Source organism: Salvelinus namaycush, unplaced genomic scaffold (assembly GCF_016432855.1).
Source record: "Salvelinus namaycush isolate Seneca unplaced genomic scaffold, SaNama_1.0 Scaffold123, whole genome shotgun sequence".
Taxonomy (NCBI): domain Eukaryota; kingdom Metazoa; phylum Chordata; class Actinopteri; order Salmoniformes; family Salmonidae; genus Salvelinus; species Salvelinus namaycush.
The window spans coordinates 27,029-50,637 of record NW_024057931.1 but is presented as its reverse complement, the minus strand read 5'-3'; the positions used below and the strand labels follow the sequence as shown (position 1 = coordinate 50,637).

General features: G+C 45.9%; 1 protein-coding gene across 1 annotated transcript in view; it reads right to left on the bottom strand.

The window, feature by feature from the left end:
• Positions 1-11,916: 11,916 nt before the first annotated feature.
• Positions 11,917-23,609, bottom strand: part of LOC120036171 (mitogen-activated protein kinase 6-like) — a 30,582-nt gene continuing 18,889 nt past the window's right edge. The window contains exons 4-8 of the mRNA XM_038982643.1: positions 16,086-16,230; positions 14,694-14,858; positions 14,321-14,516; positions 14,047-14,170; positions 11,917-13,963 (exon numbers count right to left, since the gene is read on the bottom strand). Of these exons, the coding sequence (XP_038838571.1) occupies positions 12,746-13,963; positions 14,047-14,170; positions 14,321-14,516; positions 14,694-14,858; positions 16,086-16,230 (1,848 nt within the window). The 3' untranslated portion in view covers positions 11,917-12,745. The remainder of the gene's footprint in view (positions 13,964-14,046; positions 14,171-14,320; positions 14,517-14,693; positions 14,859-16,085; positions 16,231-23,609) is intronic.

Sequence of the window (23,609 nt, the reverse complement as noted above, 5' to 3'; positions counted from 1 at the left end):
TAATTTCCGTCATCTAGCCTATCTCACGTAGGAGGAGGCCTTAATGCAGCCATGGAACACACCTACACAGTTTGTCCTCGGAAATGCCGCTCGTTCTGCCAAGGTACCACAGTTGCAGGGACTACAGTTGTGTATAAGCCATATGATTGGTATATAGGCCTGCTGCTCTGGTTTGGTGCGAGCATGGAACATGAGGAAAGGAACAGATGGAAGTGATTGGCCACCTATCTGTTCTGATCTCTCCTTTCTTTTCAATAGTGGTTAGTTTTCCATGACTGTATCATGCCAGAGCCTGCAGACATGTCCACAGCAATGAATCATTAATCTACCACAGATCTAGGATCAGTGTGCCTGCTCTACCATAGATCTAGGATCAGCTTGTCTGCTCTACCACAGATCTAGGATCAGCTTTCCTGCTCTACCACAGATCTAGGATCAGCTTGTCTGCTCTACCACAGATCTAGGATCAGCTTGCCTGCTCTACCACAGATCGAGGATCAGCTTGCCTGCTCTACCATAGATCTAGGATCAGCTTGCCTGCTCTACCATAGATCTAGGATCAGCTTGCCTGCTCTACCATAGATCTAGGATCAGCTTGCCTGGATGGATTTTGGGAAACGCTGCCCTAAGGAACGGCTTGGGGAACACAGCTCCAGTTTAGAAGAACATCATTCAACATGAATGACAGCTAGTCAGAATACAGAACTAATCAAAGTATATTTTCTGGCTCAGTAATGTGTTTCCACGCAGACACACAGGGGACTGCATAGCATTCCATCGAGACAGGAAGTTCCATGAGAGAGTGGAACATTTTTGACGAAACTGTTTTTCTTTATGTGATTACATTATGGCTCTAGTGTAGTTTATACCCTGGTGACAATTCATCTTCTAACAGATACGTAAAGTACGTGCTGTAGCAACAACAGAACATGTAGAGAGGAGCATGCCGAGCTTGTTCAGAGTGTGGGAACATGCTATGATTTGTGTGTGTGTGACCCCTGAGTTATATACATTATGTTGTTCTCTCTGTCTCTCTCTCTCTCAATTTTTCAATTCAAGGGGCTTTATTGTCATGGGAAACATATGTTAACATTTCCAAAGCAAGTGAAATGGATAAACAAAAATGAAATAAACAATAAAAAGTGAACAGTAAATATTACACTCACACAAGTTCCAAAAGAATGAAGACATTTCAAATGTCATATTATGTCTATATACATTGTTGTAACAATGTGCAAATAGTTAAAGTACAAAATGGAAAATAAATAAGCATAAATATGAGTTGTGTTTGTTCTTAACTGGTTGACATTTTCTTGTGGCAACAGGTCACAAATCTTGAAGCTGTGATGGCACACTGTGGTATTTCACCCAGTAGATATGGGAGTTTATCAAAATTGCGTTTGTTTTCAAATTCTTTGTGGATCTGTGTATTCTGAGGGAAATATGTGTCTCTAATATATGTGGCAGAAGGTTAGGAAGTGCAGCTCAGTTTCCACCTCATTTTGTGGGCAGTGTGCACATAGCCTGTCTTCTCTTGAGAGCCAGGTCTGCCTACGGCGACCTTTCTCAATAGCAAGGCTATGCTCACTGAATCTATACATAGTCAAAGCTTTCCTTAACCTATTTAATCCCATCGGTCACAATAGTGACCGTGAAAAACGTTTCCAGTTATAAGGCTCTAAAACTTTTACTGAATGATCTATCAATGCATTTCCAGCAAATATTGAAATAATAGAGGGTCTCAATGAAAGATGTGCAGTGTCACATGTTTAGTGTAAATTGTCACATGACCAGAGCTGTTTACTTCCTGGTTGCACCATGAGAAGAGGATGGCTGCATCAAAGCTCCCAAACAAAAGGTTAGTAAAGTATGTTAACATAAAGATAGGACAAAGATTTTTGGTACACATCATCTTTAAGGTGTCTAGTATTGATACATTAATTTGCAATTACTCAACTTTGTTCAGTGTGGTCATAGAATGTGTAAACATGTTGACGGCAACAATAGTGACCGGCGGGATAACACAGTGCATCTAGGTATACACATACTGATACACATACATAGTTCTGGGATAACACAGTGCATCTAGGTATACACATACTGATACACATACATAGTTCTGGGATAACACAGTGCATCTAGGTATACACATACTGATACACATACATAGTTCTGGGATAACACAGTGCATCTAGGTATACACATACTGATACACATACATAGTTCTGGGATAACACAGTGCATCTAGGTATACACATACTTAGACACATACATAGTTCTTGTTCTACCTAACTTTCTACTCTGTTCTTTTAGTTTGACTTTGAGTCAAGTTCTGGATATGTTGGATCTAGGTGACTGCCCAGACAAGGCCTGCAACATTGCAGTTATCCCTCAAAATGAGAAAGATGCTGTTCTCAGTGACTGTGATAGCGATGGGTCAGATATGGACTATGGACAGGCCATTTGTCAGTCAGGCTGTTGAATGCATATGCTGAACCTATGCAAACAGATCATGACAGGAACAACGTTATCAGTGATGATGACCTACCCCTCACCCCCCCATCCACAACCTCCCCCTCACCCCCCTCCATTGTTGATAATGAAGAGCCAAGGGCCTCTACCTGCCAGAGGGTCCAGTCAGAAGAGCCAAGGGCCTCTACCCGCCAGAGGGTCCAGTCAGAAGAGCCAAGGGCCTCTACAAGCCATAGATGTCAGCCAGAAGAGCCAATGGAAAGCTGCAGGTGGCCAAAAATATAAATTGAGCCTCTACCCGCCAGAGGGTCCAGTCAGAAGAGCCAAGGGCCTCTACCCGCCAGAGGGTCCAGTCAGAAGAGCCAAGGGCCTCTACAAGCCATAGATGTCAGCCAGAAGAGCCAATGGAAAGCTGCAGGTGGCCAAAAATATAAATTGAGTGTTCAAACGATCGAAGAGGCCTGCCACCACTGTGATTCCAAAACACATAGTATACAGCCCAAATATGCAAAAGTTTGGCACGAAACCACTGAGCCACGGAAGGAGATCTTTACTGGCTGCTACTGTTGAAGATCAGGCAAGATATGATAAAGCTTCTCACTGGCCAATCAACACGATGTACCGGTTCCAGAGAAGTCGTCATTGTGACAAACGTACTATGCATGTGAGAAATGCAAAGTGCCACTGCACATTGAGTGCTTCAAGATATACCATGGACAGTAGAAAAGGAGAGTGAATGAAAAAGGGCTGAAAAAGACAATAAAATAAAAATAGAAAAGTCGTTAAAGGGTGAGGAGAAGCAGTACAACGGACTCTAGGAAGAAAAGAAAAGTCGACGAAAAAGACAATCAAAATGACTGAAATGTTTTTGGAAAAGAAGGTCAATTGATTCAAGACATACTGTATGACAGTAGGTCTGACTGATCACAGTTTAAAATAGTTATGCACAAACTAATCTTGCACTTGGTTCTGAAGCCTACCTCTATGATATATATATATATATATATATATATATATATATATATATATATATATATAAGCACTCATTGTGCAGTGGCGCTTTTTATATAAATAATTGTATTTTGTTCAGTGTAGGCCTCTACTTTAATGCATATTCTACAGGCTACCTCTATCCTAAATGTTACCTTTATGTTCAGTGGGAATGAATCACACGACTGCTATACAGTTGTTAGTGAATGTTGCACTAAAATGTCACAATGACAATGTTACAATGAATATTGCACTAAAGTACAAGTTCAAAAGTTACAATAAAGTTACAATTTTAGTGTTTCAATACATGTTGCACTAAAGTAACAGTGTTACAATGTATGTTACAATAAATTAACAATGTTGAAATACGTTGATGGTTGTTTTTTTGTCTTTGCTCTCAGTGTTCATATCGGTGTTGTAAAAGGGTTTTTGATGTGTAAAATAGTCACACTAGAATGTGACGGGGCATTCTAGAGGCAATGCTGGGGACTGCCAGTGACAGAGTTTTAAATGTGTTAATAACTGGGCTGGGATTTATAAGAACTTTGATAACTGCATAGTAGAAATATGTTAATTTAGTATAGGTAACATTATCCCACCGGTCACAATTGTGACCGACCATAAAACACACTTTTTCACCTACTTTTCCATAAAAATTTCGACAAATAATGATTGATTACTTCAAAGGGTTACTAATGACACTTGATTTGGATATTTTCATGTCTGGGAAAAATTCGGGATTAAATGGGTTAATTTAGGGTCAGTCAGAGTAGTCAGGTATTCTGCCACTGTGTACTCTCTGTTTAGGGCCAAATAGCATTCTAGTTTGCTCAGTTTTTTTGTAAATTCTTTCCAATGTGTCAAGTAATTATGTTTTTGTTTTCTGATGATTTGGTTGGGTCTAATTGTGTTGCTGTCCTGGGGCTCTGTGGGGTGTGTTTGTCTTGTAAACAGAGCCCCAGGACCAGCTTGTTTAGGGGGCTCTCCTCCAGGTTCATCTCTCTGTAGGTGATGGCTTTGTTATGGAAGGTTTGGGAATCGCTTCCTTTTATGTGGTTGTAGACTTTAACATCTCTTTTTTGGATTTTGATAATTAGCGGGTATCGGCCTAATTCTGCATGCATTATTTGGTGATTGACCTTATACGAGGAGGATATTTTTGCATTTAGTATCAATTTGGTTTTTGTCACATCGGGTTCTTGGTCACTTCCCTGACTAAGGCCCTTCTCCCCCGATTGCTCAGTTTGGCCGGGCGGCCAGGACTCAGAAGAGTCTTGATGGTTCCAACCTCCTTCCATTTAAGAATGATGGAGGCCATTGTGTTCTTGGGGACCTTCAATGCTGCAGAAATGTTTTGCTACCCTTCCCCAGATTTGTGACTCGACACAATCCTGTCTCGGCACACCACAGACAATTCCTTCCACCTCATGGCTTGGTTTTTGCTCTTACTGACAACTGTGGGTCCTTACATAGCCAAGTGTGTGCCTTTCCAAATTATGTCCAATCAATTGAATTTACCACAGGTGGACTCCAATCAAGTTTTAGAAATATCTCAAGGATGATCATTGGAAACAGGATGCATCTGAGCTCAATTTCAAGTCTCATAGCAAAGGGTCTGAATACTTATGTGAATAAGGTATTTCAGTTTTTTTTCTAAAAACCTGTTTTTGCTTTGTCATTATTGGGTATAAAATATTTTTTATCCTTTAAAGAATAAGGCTGTAACATAACAAAATGTGGAAAAAGTCAAGAGGTCTCAAAAGTTTCCGAATGCACTGTATGTTGAAGAGGGTGGGGCTCAAGCTGCATCCCTGTCTCACCCCACGGCCCCGAGGAAAGAAATCTGTGTGTTTATTGCCAATTTTAACTGCATACTTGTTTGTGTACATTAATATTACAATTATGCTTTCCCCCCAACACCGCTTTCCGTCAATTTGTATAGCAGACCTTGCCAAATTGAGTCAAAAGCTTTTTTGAAATCAACAAAGCATGAAAAGACTTTGCTTTTGCTTTGTTTGTTTGTCAGTAAGGGTGTATACGTGGTCTGTCGCACAATATTTTAGTGAGAAGACAATTTGACATTTGCTGAGGACATTGTTTTCACTGAGGAATGTTGGAGTCTGCTGTTGATGATACTGCAGAGGATTTATCAGAGATTGCTGCTAATGCATATTCCACTTTTGTGGATTGGGGTGGGATCAGGCCTTGGATCCAAATATTAGGGAATATGTCAGAGCTGAGGATAATGTTGAAAAGATTAAGAATAGCCCATTTGAATTTGTGGTCTGGATATTTTATAATTTTGTTTAGTATAACACAGGGTTTGGAGGGTTTGTATTTTGTCCTCTATTTCAGACAATGTAATTGGAGAATCCAGTGGGTTCTGGTAGTCTTTAATAGCTGATTATAAGTTTTGTACATTATCATGCATATGTTTTTGCTCTTGTTTCTTTGCTATATGGCTAAAAACGTTGGAGAAATGGTTCATCCATACATCTCTATTTTGGATAGATACAGTTGAAGTCGGAGTCATTAAAACTTATTTTTACACCACTCCACAAATTTCTTGTTAACAAACTATAGTTTTGGCAAGTCGGTTAGGACATCTACTTTATGCATGACACAAGTAATTTTTCCAACAATTGTTTACAGACAGATTATTTCACTCTATCGCAATTCCAGTTGGTCAGAGGTTAACAAACACTAAATTGACTGTGCCTTTAAACAGCTTGGAAAATTCCAGAAAATGATGTCATGGCTTTAGAAGCTTCTGATAGGCTAATTGACATCATTTGAGTCAATTGGAGATGTACCTCTGGATGTATTTCAAGGCCTACCTTCAAACTCAGTGCCTCTTTGCTTGACATCATGGGAAAATCTAAAGAAATCAGCCAAGACCTCAGAAAAAAAATTGTAGACCTCCACAAGAACACTACAGTACAGCCAAGCTATCCATTTAGTTCCAGAACACTACAGTACAGCCAAGCTATCCATTTAGTTCCAGAACGCTACAATACAGGCAAGCTATCCATTTAGTTCCAGAACACTACAGTACAGCCAAGCTATCCATTTAGTTCCAGAACACTACAATACAGGCAAGCTATCCATTTAGTTCCAGAACACTACTGTACAGGCAAGCTATCCATTTAGTTCCAGAACACTACAATACAGGCAAGCTATCAATTTAGTTCCAGAACACTACAATACAGGCAAGCTATCCATTTAGTTCCAGAACACTATAGTACAGCCAAGCTATCCATTTAGTTCCAGAACACTACAATACAGGCAAGCTATCCATTTAGTTCCAGAACACTACAATACAGCCAAGCTATCCATTTAGTTCCAGAACACTACAGTACAGGCAAGCTATCCATTTAGTTCCAGAACACTACAGTACAGGCAAGCTATCCACTTAGTTCCAGAACACTACAATACAGGCAAGCTATCCACTTAGTTCCAGAACACTACAATACAGGCAAGCTATCCATTTAGTTCCAGAACACTACAATACAGCCAAGCTATCCATTTAGTTCCAGAACACTACAGTACAGCCAAGCTATCCATTTAGTTCCAGAACACTACAGTACAGGCAAGCTATCCACTTAGTTCCAGAACACTACAATACAGGCAAGCTATCCATTTAGTTCCAGAACACTACAATACAGGCAAGCTATCCATTTAGTTCCAGAACACTACAATACAGCCAAGCTATCCATTTAGTTCCAGAACACTACAATACAGCCAAGCTATCCATTTAGTTCCAGAACACTACAGTACAGGCAAGCTATCCACTTAGTTCCAGAACACTACAATACAGGCAAGCTATCCATTTAGTTCCAGAACACTACAGTACAGGCAAGCTATCCATTTAGTTCCAGAACACTACAGTAAAGGCAAGCTATCCATTTAGTTCCAGAACACTACAATACAGGCAAGCTATCCATTTAGTTCCAGAACACTACAGTACAGGCAAGCTATCCATTTAGTTCCAGAACACTACAGTAAAGGCAAGCTATCCATTTAGTTCCAGAACACTACAATACAGGCAAGCTATCCATTTAGTTCCAGAACACTACAGTACAGGCAAGCTATCCATTTATCAACAGATATATATTTTTTAATGAACATTTCTGTAAAAGTGCTAGATTTTGCCAGCTGACTAGTTTTCTTCTGTAGTCCATGGGCAGATAGATAACATTTAAGGAAGCATCATAAACATTTCACATTATGAAGACAGATAAATGTGTACTAAGGGCTCAAGTCAGAGATTGATGTCAAAGTGAGACTTGGAGATAAGTCAGAATTCTGCTCTTAGGTTATCCATGTAAGATTTTAGTAACCAAATGTCCTCCTACTTTGGCCACATCCTACCTGCACTCAGCCCATTGGAGTTATTTTAGCCCCTTACTAGAAGGAAGTCTTAGCTGCCATTTCCACCTGGTGAGAAACAGACATTGAATATCCCTTTGAGCATGGTGAAGTTAACTAAAGCAATTCACTTTTTGTCCTGAATATAAAGCCTTATGTTTAGGGCAAATCCAATACAACACATTACGGAGTAATACTCTCCATATTTTCAAGCATAGTGGTGGCTGCATCATGTTATGGGTATGCTTGCAAGGACTGGGAAGTTTTTCAGGATGAAAAAGAAACTGAATGGAGCTAAGCACAGGCAAAAATGCTAGAGGAAAACCTGGTTCAGTCTGCTTTCCACAATGTGAGATGAATTCACCTTTCAGCAGGACAATAACCTAAAAAACAAGGCTGAATCTAAACTGGACTTGCTTAACAAAAAGACATTGAATATTCCTGAGTGGCAGTTTAGACATAAATCTACTTGAAAATCTATAGCAAGACCATAAAATGGTTGTCTAGCAATGATCAACAACCAATTTGACAGAGCTTGAAGAAATTTGAAAATAATATGTGCCAATGTTGCTTAATCCAGGTGTGAAATTAAAAGGTCTAAGAGACTCACTCAGAAAGACTCACAGCTGTAATCGCAGCCAAAGCTGCTTCTACAAAGCGTTGACTCAGGGATGTGAATACTTATGTAAATTAGATAGAATCCTGAATGAATTGTGAATAAAGAGTGAGAAAGTTACATAGGGTCAAAAGGTCACACTTAAGTCATTATTGGTCATCTTTTTCAAGGGTGTCAAGTTCAGAACCCCACTGTAAATGACAGCCAATTCAGGACACATTTCATTTACAACCCTGGATATGAAACGGGTCAGACCGAAACTCTCAGGCTGAACGTGGGCCAGACTGAAACAGGAGGCAGTGGTAAATATATGGCTCTGCCTAGCAGGCTAGCACCCGTAAACCATTCAAGTGTAGACTGATGAGTTGTTACTATAACAACAAAGGAGGAACAGCCAGTACTATGCCAGTGTTCCGGAACTGTTAGGCCAAGTGGGAATAGGTGTTGGAACTGCAGTCATAAGCCCAGGCATACCAACAGTGATACATTAACCCAGTCCTAGTGAGGTGTTGGGTAGAGTGCTGGTAAAACAACAGTGATACATTAACCCAGTCCTAGTGAGGTGTTGGGTAGAGTGCTGGTATACCAACAGTGATACATTAACCCAGTCCTAGTGAGGTGTTGGGTAGAGTGCTGGTATCTGCTGGTATAGATCAGGGCCCGAGGGGGTAGACGGAGTCAACGTGCATCCCAAATGGCATCATGTTCCCTTGGCCCATAAGGCTCTGGTCTAAAAGTAGTGCACCATACAGGGAACAGGGTGCAGAGCTACATGTAGCTGTTGGTTCAGTGGCTGGGTGTAAAAGGTGCGTCCATGTTGCTGTGCAATAAAACCAGTCTACTGGGACATTGTAAAACTGGACCCTACAATAGGGGACTGCAGTCAGCACTTTACACACAGGAGACAGGAGAGGGAGGCGAGAGAGAGAGATGGGAGACAGAAGAGGGAGGAGAGAGAGAGAGAAGGGAGGCGAGAGAGAGAAGGGAGACAGAAGAGGGAGGCGAGAGAGAAGGGAGACAGGAGAGGGAGGAGAGAGAGAAGGGAGACAGGAGAGGGAGGAGAGAGAGAAGGGAAACAGGATAGGGAGGAGAGAAAGAGAAGGGAGACAGGAGAGAGAAGGGAGGAGAGAAGGGAGACAGGAGAGGATGCATGAAGATGTGTTTGTCCATAGCGCTTTTTCAACAGTTGTCCTTGAAACAAATGGTTTCAAATCCTTTCTAAAACAGAGACGAAAGAAAAAGACAGTATTGTTTGCTGGTCATGTTTATTAAATGAGATATTTCATAGAACAGGGGAACCGATTATTACAAAATGGAGAGGCAGCTTTAAGGCAAAAACTAATGTCCTCATGTTGTACATGCTACACCTTCAGAACTTAATCGCATCATGCTTGGAAACTTAAATATGTAATAAAAACACAATTAAATGTAATGATGTACACCATTAACTTCGTTTTAATGTACCTCCTGTTTCTTCCATGCACACGATTTTAACAATTTACATTAAAAAAAAATTAAGACTTAGGTGCTTCTCATGAAGCAGTCCCCCCCCCCTAAAAAAATAGAATGCACCTATAAATAAAAATAATGACAAATGATTGAAAATGGAAAGCTTCTATAACTTAAACAGATTAATTCATTATTAACTTGCATCCTACCATAACTAATGAGTCACCATAGTGACAGTGAAAAATGGGATGTCCTTCCATCTAACTCCCCCGTTCCTCTCGTCCAACGCCTCGGTGTCCAGAACAGTTACATTGAAATAACACGTTGTCCCGTTCAAATAAATATCTGCTAGAAATAAATAATGGAAACACGACTGTCAAATGTCAAAACAGAAGAGAAGGTCACTATGTCAATGCAATGTGTGTGGTGTATGGTAGTGTGTGTGTGTGGTGTGTATGAGAATGATAGTGTGTGTGTGTGTGTGTGTATGAGGATGGTAGTGTGTGTGTGTGTGTGGTGTGTATGGTAGTGTGTGTGTGTGTGTGGTGTGTATGGTAGTGTGTGTGTGGTGTGTATGGTAGTGTGTGTGTGTGGTGTGTATGAGGATGGTAGTGTGTGTGTGTGTGTGTGTATGAGGATGGTAGTGTGTGTGTGTGGTGTGTATGGTAGTGTGTGTGTGTGGTGTGTATGGTAGTGTGTGTGTGTGGTGTGTATGGTAGTGTGTGTGTGTGGTGTGTGTATGAGGATGGTAGCGTGTGTGTGTGTGGTGTGTATGAGGATGGTAGTGTGTGTGTGGTGTGTGTGTATGAGGATGGTAGTGTGTGTGGTGTGTGTGTATGAGGATGGTAGCGTGTGTGTGGTGTGTGTGTATGAGGATGGTAGTGCGTGTGTGTGGTGTGTATGAGGATGGTAGTGTGTGTGTGGTGTGTGTGTATGAGGATGGTAGCGTGTGTGTGGTGTGTGTATGAGGATGGTAGCGTGTGTGTGGTGTGTGTATGAGGATGGTAGCGTGTGTGTGTGTGGTGTGTATGAGGATGGTAGTGTGTGTGTGGTGTGTGTGTGTGTGTGTATGAGGATGGTAGTGTGTGTGTGGTGTGTGTGTGTGTGTTGTGTGTGTGTATGAGGATGGTAGTGTGTGTGTGGTGTGTGTGTAAAGCACTAGTGTGGCTTCGAATGTCTCTCGCTGCTGTTACCTTGAGGTAGATAACACATTTACAAAAGGTCCAGGTGTAATGGTTCGCTGCTGGCATCATGTGTCAAAACAATTACAGTATGACATGAGGGGGTTTCAGGAAGCCTCTTTTGGGAAATTATACAGAAATAAATTAAACACTTGGTAAAAATAATTAAAGTACATTTTCAAATAAAACTTTTATTTTTAAGAAAAGACTGTCTCCCCCCTCCCTAGTGAAAAGACCTACAGCGATGGTGATGTCAGTATGACTACGTCTCCCACAATACACCTCTCTCCTTTAGTACACAATGCCCTCCATCTTCTCACATTGGACCTGTTAAGATATTTATCCTTCCCATGGAGATATAGAGATCATTACTTGGAAATAACCTGTCTTTGCATGGACATTTCCATTGAGGGCTTCCACCATTTTAAAGTATTGAACTGGGTGGGGATTCCTATGGGTTGGGAGCGATCAGCTGATGAGCTGAGCATTGTCTTCTTCAAATTGGTTTGCCTAGTTTGTAAATGGCTTTAAGCAATATGACCGCCATCTAGTGGCCACAATAAATTAATAACACGATTTGGTTCAAGACTCGAAGACTGCAGGTGGTGGTAAGTCACCAATATTAGCGTTACACTCTTCAAACATCAAAAGAAGAAGAAAATATACTACTTTAAAATGGAGATAGCCTCAATGGCCCTGGCCATGCTGTCACAGACACCAGAATGGCCCTGGCCATGCTGTCACAGACACCAGAATGGCCCTGGCCATGCTGTCACAGACACCAGAATGGCCCTGGCCATGCTGTCACAGACACCAGAATGGCCCTGGCCATGCTGTCACAGACACCACAATGGCCCTGGCCATGCTGTCACAGACACCAGAATGGCCCTGGCCATGCTGTCACAGACACCAGAATGGCCCTGGCCATGCTGTCACAGACACCAGAATGGCCCTGGCCATGCTGTCAGACACCAGAATGGCCCTGGCCATGTTGTCACAGACACCAGAATGGCCCTGGCCATGCTGTCACAGACACCAGAATGGCCCTGGCCATGCTGTCACAGACACCAGAATGGCACAGATACAAAGCTGTGATTTCTATACATCTCTTCCTGCGTTGACCACATCACTGATCTGAGACGGTCAGATTGGTTTAAGTAATAGGGTGCAAACTTTCCTTTCACTTATTCAGCCAGGTCTCAGATCAGTGATGAGCTCAGGGGAAGGCTGCAGGATGAACAGTTCTGCTAGCATAGCACCACTTCTCATATCCCTCGATTATCTCCTATCCAATTCTCCACCTCTCTTCCCCATTCCTCCTCTCCTTTAGTCTACAGTACTCAGTGTGCAGTGTAAATGCTGCCAGTTTGTGGATGCTGAGGGATAATTGGGGAGATCAACTCAGGTAGGCCCAGTGAACCCAGAGGTAATAACTCTGACGTTTGATCTGTTAGCAACTTTCAACCCAGTCTATTTTACCTTTAACTCCTACAACTAAAAAAAATAATACAAAATAAAAGTGTATATTTTAAAAAGGAGCCATACGATAAGGTATGAAATGATTCAAGTAAAATAACATTACTATCATAATGAAATAAAATACAAGGACAACAGAACAGAACCAGCCTAGAGATCTTGCACTGTGAGGAGCATGGTATCGTTTATGTTTCTAATTCAGATGCTTGAAGAAGCTGCTGTAGGTTGTGTGGGCGATCTGAGGAGAGCACTTGACCGTGGAGGGAGCGAGGGAGGCCTGGATGGATTTGACCGTGGAGGGAGCGAGGGAGGCCTGGATGGATTTGAGCGGCACTTCGGTCGTAGCATCGAACCCCGGCAGCGCCAGAGAGTCCAGCTGCATGTTAAACATGATTTCTCCGCTCCGCGCCAGGAAGCCCCCCTCGTCCCGTTCCCTCTCCCCTCCCACATCCGAGGGCTCGGGTTCTGGGGTGTCGGCGCTAGCAACACTCTCCCCGCTGTCCTCGTCCTTCCTGCTGAACAGTCTGTCCAGGTAGCTGGTGTAGGAGCTGTCCTTCTGGAGCTGCTCCTCTTTCCCAACGTCCCAGCGCCCCGCCCCGTCCATCAGACACCCACCTCTCCGCTCCTCCACCCTCTCCCCCCCTCCGAAGCTCTCCCAGGGGTGTGCGGGACGCGCCCCAGACCCAGCGGTCCCCACGGTGATGCTGACCTGAGCAAAGTTGACCAGACACTTCTCCTCCTTCTCCTGGCTGATGGTTTTGGACATGGAGCCTGACCGCGGAGCCTCCAGCTGGGACACAGACGAGTTGAGCTCGTTCAGGAGGCCCACCTCGTTCAGGAGGCCCACCTCGCTCAGGAGGCCCACGTCCCCCAGGAGTCCCACGTCGCTGGGCTCAGTTCGCAGGCTCAGTTTGATGGTGCCGGCGATGAAGGAGTCAAAGTCAAAGCCTTGATTCTGTTGAGTAGTCTGGGTCTGGTTCTTCTCTTGCTGGGAGTCCTTCTCCACGGGGCCCTTCTCTACCTGTAGAACCATCTGAGCCTTCACCAGGCCGTTCTTCTCACACTTGCTCTTCTGGGCCTTGTGCTCCTTGTCTCTGCCTGCAGCCTGGGCCTGTTTCTCTCTACTCTGCTGCTCCTTCCAGTTGGACAGATCTATAATGAGTTTGGGCTCGTAGTAGTGGTTGACCTCGCTGTCCCTCCAGATCAGATTATCCAGGTAGGATGGAGACGCCACCTTGTAGTTACAGGTGTGGGAACACTCCAGGTCACAGTACTTGTTCTCGTGGTGAAGGTCCAAGTGTTCGTCATCGGGGTCAGGCCACGAGCGTTCGGGAGTGAAGAGGGAGGAGTAGCCGTAGGAAGGATCGTCCAGGAACTCCCGGTCTCCGTCTGCATACTTACGAGGGTCCACCTGGAGGGACAGGGGTTAGGGTGGTGACTTGAGGAAGGTGTGTGTGTGTGTGTGTGTGTGTGTGTGTGTGTTTCTCTCCGTACCTGGACCTCCTCCTCGTCAGTTTGGTCAGACAGAGCCCGAGGGTCCACCTGTACCTCGTCAGTGTCCAGAGTGCTGTGGGTGTGGAGGTGCCAGTCCCCTTCAGAAAGCTGGCTGTCACGGTACCTGATGGCAGGAGGGAGATAAAGGGTTAAGACAACCCAAGCACAAACCCCTGTGTTTGACATCCACAGTAAAGAAACCCTCTTCTATAACTAGCTAGCTATGGAACCCAGTTGTAAGTATGTATGTAGAATACAGTATGTCTCCATGTACCTGTCCCAGGTGTGGCTGTGACCCTGGTCCATCAGTAAGATATCATCCACCTCATCCTCTATGTGGAAGGGGTGCAGGGAGACGGGTTCGTCCAGGGGGAAGGAGTAGTCAGACATGTAGGGGTGGGCTAGGGCTTCTTCTGCTGTCAGACGGTCCATGGGGTTAAAGGTCAGGATCTTTTGCAGAAAATCCAGGGCTGGAAGGGAAGAGGAACATTTACCATGGTGCAGTGTGGCATGTATGGGGCTTTACAATATGGTATAGAATAGGAGTGTGTTAGTTTGTGTGTGTTCACCTGGTGGTATGATGTCAGGCATCAGTTTGTCCAGTGTGTGTGTTTACGTCACGAGTGTGAATGTGTGTCTACACTCACCCTGTGGGCTGACGTCGGGCAGTAGCTTGGCCAGTGGGTTGTGTGGCTGGGACATGTCACTGTGTATGAAGACGGGGATAACACTGTGTAACTCCTGCCTGTCCTCTTCTCTCAGCACAGGGATGGACTCCAGGATCAGCTGCATCTGCTCCAGCTCATGTGCTCCTGCAGAACACCGGTTCAAAACAGGGTTAAAAACACAGGACACGGGTTATTACAGGATAACACAGGGTTTGTTTACACCCGACTGTCGGATCACCAACTCAGTGGCCTTGTGGTTAGTGTCCACCGTGAGATTGAAAGGTTGGGATGTGTAGTATCCTTAAAGTCTTCTTAGAGTTATGACTCATGAGACTTAAGTACGGTTTAGTATTTAATTGTAACTTAGAATTACATTCTCTAATGCACCTGGCTTAAGCTACCTGAAGCTTTCTTAATCATAGTTATATAGGCAGACATAGGAAATAGCTACGGATAGCGGGAAGCAAACCTATTGGTAAACATAAATATACCAGGTTACTACAGGATGGTTTGATCCCTGGTCGAGTGAGTGATACCAAAGACTCTAAAAATAGGACCTGATGCTTCTCTGTCTGTTCACTAAGCACAAGATTCAGTCAGTTAGCCAACTCCCAAAGTTACCTCAGGTTAGCCAGCCAACTCCCAAAGTTACCTCAGGTTAGCCAGCCAACTCCCAAAGTTACCTCAGGTTAGCCAGCCAACTCCCAAAGTTACCTCAGGTTAGCCAGCCAACTCCCAAAGTTACCTCAGGTTAGCCAGCCAACTCCCAAAGTTACCTCAGGTTAGCCAGCCAACTCCCAAAGTTACCTCAGGTTAGCCAGCCAACTCCCAAAGTTACCTCAGGTTAGCCAGCCAACTCCCAAAGTTACCTCAGGTTAGCCAGCCAACTCCCAAAGTTACCTCAGGTTAGCCAGCCAACTCCCAAAGTTACCTCAGGTTAGCCAGCCAACTCCCAAAGTTACCTCAGGTTAGCCAGCCAACTCCCAAAGTTACCTCAGGTTAGCCAGCCAACTCTCCAGGTTACCTCAGGTTAGCCAGCCAACTCTCCAGGTTACCTCAGGTTAGCCAGCCAACTCTCCAGGTTACCTCAGGTTAGCCAGCCAACTCTCCAGGTTACCTCAGTTCAAGGTTACACCCCCCCCCCCCGAGAGTTAACACCGATATAGATAAGCAGCTCCATATCCATACCCCCGTGGCACCACTTCACTGTCTGCCCCATATCAGTTACGCCATGTCAGTCAGAGTGTGAGGTGTGTGAGCTCTGCCAGAACCCACGTGCCATGAAGCCTGTGGCCTACATTTTTGCCCCATAGTTCAGTGGCACAGTCACCTGCCTCACGGGTCACCAGTGTGAGTCTGTGCTTGACTGACCTGCGAAGAGCGTTTTCCCGGTGAGCATCTCGGCGAAGATGCATCCGGCAGCCCACATGTCAATGGCCTTGGTGTAGTTATTAGGGGAGAGCAGCAGGCGAGGAGACCGGTACCATTTAGTCACCAAACCCTCAGAAAGATGACCCTGGAGAAGGAGGGAGAGAGGAAAAGGGGAGGGTGAGTTGAGTCTTTAGTGAGAAGTACACACTAAGAGTTGAATGGGAGTAAGAGCCTGATAAACCTGAATTCATAGGACCCCTCCCTCTCTGTTCAGAATGACTCAATCCCCCTCTCTCTCTGTTCAGAATGACTCAATCCCCCTCTCTCTCTGTTCAGAATGACTCAATCCCCCTCTCTCTCTCTGTTCAGAATGACTCAACCTCTCTCTCTCTGTTCAGAATGACTCAACCCCCCTCTCTCTGTTCAGAATGACTCAATCCCCCTCTCTCTCTCTGTTCAGAATGACTCAACCCCCCCTCTCTGTTCAGAATGACTCAATCCCCCTCTCTCTCTGTTCAGAATGACTCAACCCCTCTCTCTGTTCAGAATGACTCAATCCCCCTCTCTCTGTTCAGAATGACTCAACCCCTCTCTCTCTGTCCAGAATGACTCAATCCCCCTCTCTCTGTTCAGAATGACTCAACCCCTCTCTCTCTGTCCAGAATGACTCAATCCTCCTCTCTCTGTCCAGAATGACTCAACCCCTCTCTCTCTGTCCAGAATGACTCAATCCTCCTCTCTCTGTTCAGAATGACCCAACTAGAGGTTTATTTAACTAGGCAAGTCACTTAAGAACACTCTTATTTTCAATGACGGCCTAGGAACGGTGGGCTAACTGCCTTGTTCAGGGAAAGAACGACAGATTTTCACCTTGTCAGCTCGGGGGATCCAATCTTGCAACCTTACAGTTAACTAGTCCAACGCAATAACGACCTGCCTCTCTCTCGTTGCACTCCACAAGGAGACTGCCTGTTACGCGAATGCAGTAAGCCAAGGTAAGTTGCTAGCTAGCATTAAACTTATCTTATAAAAAACAATCAATCATAACCACTCGTTAACTACACATGGTTGATGGTATTACTAGGTATTATCTAGCGTGTCTTGCGTTGCATATAATCTGACTGAGCATACAAGCATACAAGTATCTAAGTATCTGACTGAGCGGTGGTAGGCAGAAGCTGGCGCGTAAACATTCATTCAAACAGCACTTTCGTGCGTTTTGCCAGCAGCTCTTCGTTGTACCTCAAGCATTGCGCTGTTTATGACTTCAAGCCTATCAACTCCCGAGATGAGGCTGGTGTAACCGATGTGAAATGGCTAGCTAGTTAGCGGGGTGCGCGGTAATAGCGTTTCAAACGTCACTCGCTCTGAGCCTTCTAGTAGTTGTTCCCCTTGCTCTGCATGGGTAACGCTGCTTCGATGGTGGCTGTTGTCGTTGTGTTGCTGGTTCGAGCCCAGGGAGGAGCGAGGAGAGGGACGGAAGCTATACTGTTACACTTGCAATACTAAAGTGCCTATAGGAACATCCAATAGTCAAAGGTTAATGAAATACAAATGGTATAGAGGGAAATAGTCCTATAATTCCTCAACCCCCCTCTCTCTCTGTTCAGAATGACTCAATCCCCCTCTCTCTCTGTTCAGAATGACTCAACCCCCCTCTCTCTCTGTTCAGAATGACTCAACCCCCCTCTCTCTGTTCAGAATGACTCAATATCCCCTCTCTCTCTGTTCAGAATGACTCAATATCCCCTCTCTCTCTGTTCAGAATGACTCAATATCCCCTCTCTCTCTGTTCAGAATGACTCAATATCCCCTCTCTCTCTGTTCAGAATGACTCAATATCCCCTCTCTCTCTGTTCAGAATGACTCAATATCCCCCCTCTCTCTGTTCAGAATGACTCAATATCCCCGCTCTCTCTGTTCAGAATGACTCAATATCCCCGCTCTCTCTGTTCAGAATGACTCAATATCCCCGCTCTCTCTGTTCAGAATGACTCAACCCCCCTCTGTTCAGAATGACTCAACCCCCCTCTGTTCAGAATGACTCAACCCCCCTCTGTTCAGAATGACTCAACCCCCCTCTGTTCAGAATGACTCAACCCCCCTCTGTTCAGAATGACTCAACCCCCCCTCTCTCTGTCCAGAATGACTCAACCCCCCCTCTCTCTGTCCAGAATGACTCAACCCCCCCTCTCTCTGTCCAGAATGACTCAATATCCCCTCTCTCTCTGTTCAGAATGACTCAATATCCCCTCTCTCTCTGTTCAGAATGACTCAATATCCCCCCTCTCTCTGTTCAGAATGACTCAATATCCCCCTCTCTCTGTTCAGAATGACTCAATATCCCCCCTCTCTCTGTTCAGAATGACTCAATATCCCCCCTCTCTCTGTTCAGAATGACTCAATATCCCCCCTCTCTCTGTTCAGAATGACTCAATATCCCCCCTCTCTCTGTTCAGAATGACTCAATATCCCCCCTCTCTCTGTTCAGAATGACTCAATATCCCCCCTCTCTCTGTTCAGAATGACTCAATATCCCCCCTCTCTCTGTTCAGAATGACTCAATATCCCCCCTCTCTCTGTTCAGAATGACTCAATATCCCCCTCTCTCTGTTCAGAATGACTCAATATCCCCCTCTCTCTGTTCAGAATGACTCAATATCCCCCTCTCTCTGTTCAGAATGACTCAACCCCCCTCTCTCTGTTCAGAATGACTCAATCCCCCTCTCTCTCTCTGTTCAGAATGACTCAATCCCCCTCTCTCTCTCTGTTCAGAATGACTCAATCCCCCTCTCTCTCTCTGTTCAGAATGACTCAACCCCCCCTCTCTCTGTTCAAAATGACTCAACCCCCCCTCTCTCTGTTCAAAATGACTCAACCCCCCCTCTCTCTGTTCAAAATGACTCAACCCCCCCTCTCTCTGTTCAAAATGACTCAACCCCCCCTCTCTCTGTTCAAAATGACTCAACCCCCCCTCTCTCTGTTCAAAATGACTCAACCCCCCCTCTCTCTGTTCAGAATGACTCAACCCCCCCTCTCTCTGTTCAGAATGACTCAACCCCCCCTCTCTCTGTTCAGAATGACTCAACCCCCCTCTCTCTGTTCAGAATGACTCAACCCCCCTCTCTCTGTTCAGAATGACTCAACCCCCCTCTCTCTGTTCAGAATGACTCAACCCCCCTCTCTCTGTTCAGAATGACTCAACCCCCCTCTCTCTGTTCAGAATGACTCAACCCCCCTCTCTCTGTTCAGAATGACTCAACCCCCCTCTCTGTTCAGAATGACTCAACCCCCCTCTCTGTTCAGAATGACTCAACCCCTCTTTCTCTCTGTTCAGAATGACTCAACCTCTTTCTCTCTGCGTGTGTTCAGAATGTGAGATACACCTAAAACACAGACCCATAGCTTACTAGTTTATTTATATTAATGAAACAGTTGTCATCCTACTGTACTGCAGTGTGTGTGTGTGTGTGTGTGTGTGTGTGTGTGTGTGTGTGTGTGTGTGTGTGTGTGTGTGTGTGTGTGTGTGTCTCTCTCTCTCTCTCCAGGCTTGTATTGACTTCAAAAGCACCATTGATCCTGTTAACTACATTCAGCTAATGACCTCTTAATGGTTGAGAAGCAGAGACTCAAAGCTGTATCAACAGAACAAGCTGCTTCTGGATGCTTCCCCTATGGCTCCCTATTCCCTACATGGACCCTGGTCAACAGTAGTGCACTGTAAAGCCCTATGGCCCCCTATTCCCTACATGGACCCTGGTCAACAGTAGTGTACTGTAAACCCCTATGGCCCCCTATTCCCTACATGGACCCTGGTCAACAGTAGTGCACTGTAAAGCCCTATGGCCCCCTATTCCCTACATGGACCCTGGTCAACAGTAGTGCACTGTAAAGCCCTATGGCTCCCTATTCCCTACATGGACCCTGGTCAACAGTAGTGTACTGTAAAGCCCTATGGCTCCCTATTCCCTACATGGACCCTGGTCAACAGTAGTGCACTGTAAAGCCCTATGGCTTCCTATTCCCTACATGGACCCTGGTCAACAGTAGTGCACTGTAAAGCCCTATGGCTCCCTATTCCCTACATGGACCCTGGTCAACAGTAGTGCACCGTAAAGCCCAATGGCTCCCTATCCCCTACATGGACCCTGGTCAACAGTAGTGTACTGTAAAGCCCTATGGCTCCCTATTCCCTACATGGACCCTGGTCAACAGTAGTGCACCGTAAAGCCCTATGGCTCCCTATTCCCTACATGGACCCTGGTCAACAGTAGTGCACCGTAAAGCCCTATGGCTCCCTATTCCCTACATGGACCCTGGTCAACAGTAGTGCACCGTAAAGCCCTATGGCTCCCTATTCCCTACATGGACCCTGGTCAACAGTAGTGCACTGTAAAGCCCTATGGCTCCCTATTCCCTACATGGACCCTGGTCAACAGTAGTGTACTGTAAAGCCCTATGGCTCCCTATTCCCTACATGGACCCTGGTCAACAGTAGTGTACTGTAAAGCCCTATGGCTCCCTATTCCCTACATGGACCCTGGTCAACAGTAGTGCACTGTAAAGCCCTATGGCCCCCTATTCCCTACATGGACCCTGGTCAACAGTAGTGTACTGTAAAGCCCTATGGCCCCCTATTCCCTACATGGACCCTGGTCAACAGTAGTGTACTGTAAACCCCTATGGCTCCCTATTCCCTACATGGACCCTGGTCAACAGTAGTGTACTGTAAAGCCCTATGGCTCCCTATTCCCTACATGGACCCTGGTCAACAGTAGTGTACTGTAAAGCCCTATGGCCCCCTATTCCCTACATGGACCCTGGTCAACAGTAGTGTACTGTAAAGCCCTATGGCTCCCTATTCCCTACATGGACCCTGGTCAACAGTAGTGCACTGTAAAGCCCTATGGCCCCCTATTCCCTACATGGACCCTGGTCAACAGTAGTGTACTGTAAAGCCCTATGGCCCCCTATTCCCTACATGGACCCTGGTCAACAGTAGTGTACTGTAAAGCCCTATGGCTCCCTATTCCCTACATGGACCCTGGTCAACAGTAGTGTACTGTAAAGCCCTATGGCTCCCTATTCCCTACATGGACCCTGGTCAACAGTAGTGCACCGTAAAGCCCTATGGCTCCCTATTCCCTACATGGACCCTGGTCAACAGTAGTGCACCGTAAAGCCCTATGGCCCCCTATTCCCTACATGGACCCTGGTCAACAGTAGTGTACTGTAAAGCCCTATGGCCCCCTATTCCCTACATGGACCCTGGTCAACAGTAGTGTACTGTAAAGCCCTATGGCTCCCTATTCCCTACATGGACCCTGGTCAACAGTAGTGCACTGTAAAGCCCTATGGCCCCCTATTCCCTACATGGACCCTGGTCAACAGTAGTGCACTGTAAAGCCCTATGGCCCCCTATTCCCTACATGGACCCTGGTCAACAGTAGTGTACTGTAAAGCCCTATGGCTCCCTATTCCCTACATGGACCCTGGTCAACAGTAGTGTACTGTAAAGCCCTATGGCTCCCTATTCCCTACATGGACCCTGGTCAACAGTAGTGTACTGTAAAGCCCTATGGCCCCCTATTCCCTACATGGACCCTGGTCAACAGTAGTGCACTGTAAAGCCCTATGGCTCCCTATTCCCTACATGGACCCTGGTCAACAGTAGTGCACTGTAAAGCCCTATGGCTCCCTATTCCCTACATGGACCCTGGTCAACAGTAGTGTACTGTAAAGCCCTATGGCCCCCTATTCCCTACATGGACCCTGGTCAACAGTAGTGCACTGTAAAGCCCTATGGCCCCCTATTCCCTACATGGACCCTGGTCAACAGTAGTGCACTGTAAAGCCCTATGGCCCCCTATTCCCTACATGGACCCTGGTCAACAGTAGTGCACTGTAAAGCCCTATGGCCCCCTATTCCCTACATGGACCCTGGTCAACAGTAGTGCACTGTAAAGCCCTATGGCTCCCTATCCCCTACATGGACCCTGGTCAACAGTAGTGCACCGTAAAGCCCTATGGCTCCCTATTCCCTACATGGACCCTGGTCAACAGTAGTGCACCGTAAAGCCCTATGGCTCCCTATTCCCTACATGGACCCTGGTCAACAGTAGTGTACCGTAAAGCCCTATGGCCCCCTATTCCCTACATGGACCCTGGTCAACAGTAGTGCACCGTAAAGCCCTATGGCTCCCTATTCCCTACATGGACCCTGGTCAACAGTAGTGCACTGTAAAGCCCTATGGCTCCCTATTCCCTACATGGACCCTGGTCAACAGTAGTGTACTGTAAAGCCCTATGGCCCCCTATTCCCTACATGGACCCTGGTCAACAGTAGTGCACTGTAAAGCCCTATGGCCCCCTATTCCCTACATGGACCCTGGTCAACAGTAGTGCACTGTAAAGCCCTATGGCCCCCTATTCCCTACATGGACCCTGGTCAACAGTAGTGCACTGTAAAGCCCTATGGCCCCCTATTCCCTACATGGACCCTGGTCAACAGTAGTGCACCGTAAAGCCCTATGGCTCCCTATTCCCTACATGGACCCTGGTCAACAGTAGTGCACTGTAAAGCCCTATGGCCCCCTATTCCCTACATGGACCCTGGTCAACAGTAGTGCACTGTAAAGCCCTATGGCCCCCTATTCCCTACATGGACCCTGGTCAACAGTAGTGCACCGTAAAGCCCTATGGCTCCCTATTCCCTACATGGACCCTGGTCAACAGTAGTGCACCGTAAACCCCTATGGCTCCCTATTCCCTACATGGACCCTGGTCAACAGTAGTGCACCGTAAAGCCCTATGGCCCCCTATTCCCTACATGGACCCTGGTCAACAGTAGTGCACCGTAAAGCCCTATGGCTCCCTATTCCCTACATGGACCCTGGTCAACAGTAGTGCACCGTAAAGCCCTATGGCTCCCTATTCCCTACATGGACCCTGGTCAACAGTAGTGCACTGTAAAGCCCTATGGCCCCCTATTCCCTACATGGACCCTGGTCAACAGTAGTGCACCGTAAAGCCCTATGGCCCCCTATTCCCTACATGGACCCTGGTCAACAGTAGTGCACTGTAAAGCCCTATGGCCCCCTATTCCCTACATGGACCCTGGTCAACAGTAGTGCACTGTAAAGCCCTATGGCCCCCTATTCCCTACATGGACCCTGGTCAACAGTAGTGCACCGTAAAGCCCTATGGCTCCCTATTCCCTACATGGACCCTGGTCAACAGTAGTGCACCGTAAAGCCCTATGGCTTCCTATTCCCTACATGGACCCTGGTCAACAGTAGTGCACTGTAAAGCCCTATGGCTCCCTATTCCCTACATGGACCCTGGTCAACAGTAGTGCACCGTAAAGCCCAATGGCTCCCTATCCCCTACATGGACCCTGGTCAACAGTAGTGTACTGTAAAGCCCTATGGCTCCCTATTCCCTACATGGACCCTGGTCAACAGTAGTGCACTGTAAAGCCCTATGGCTCCCTATTCCCTACATGGACCCTGGTCAACAGTAGTG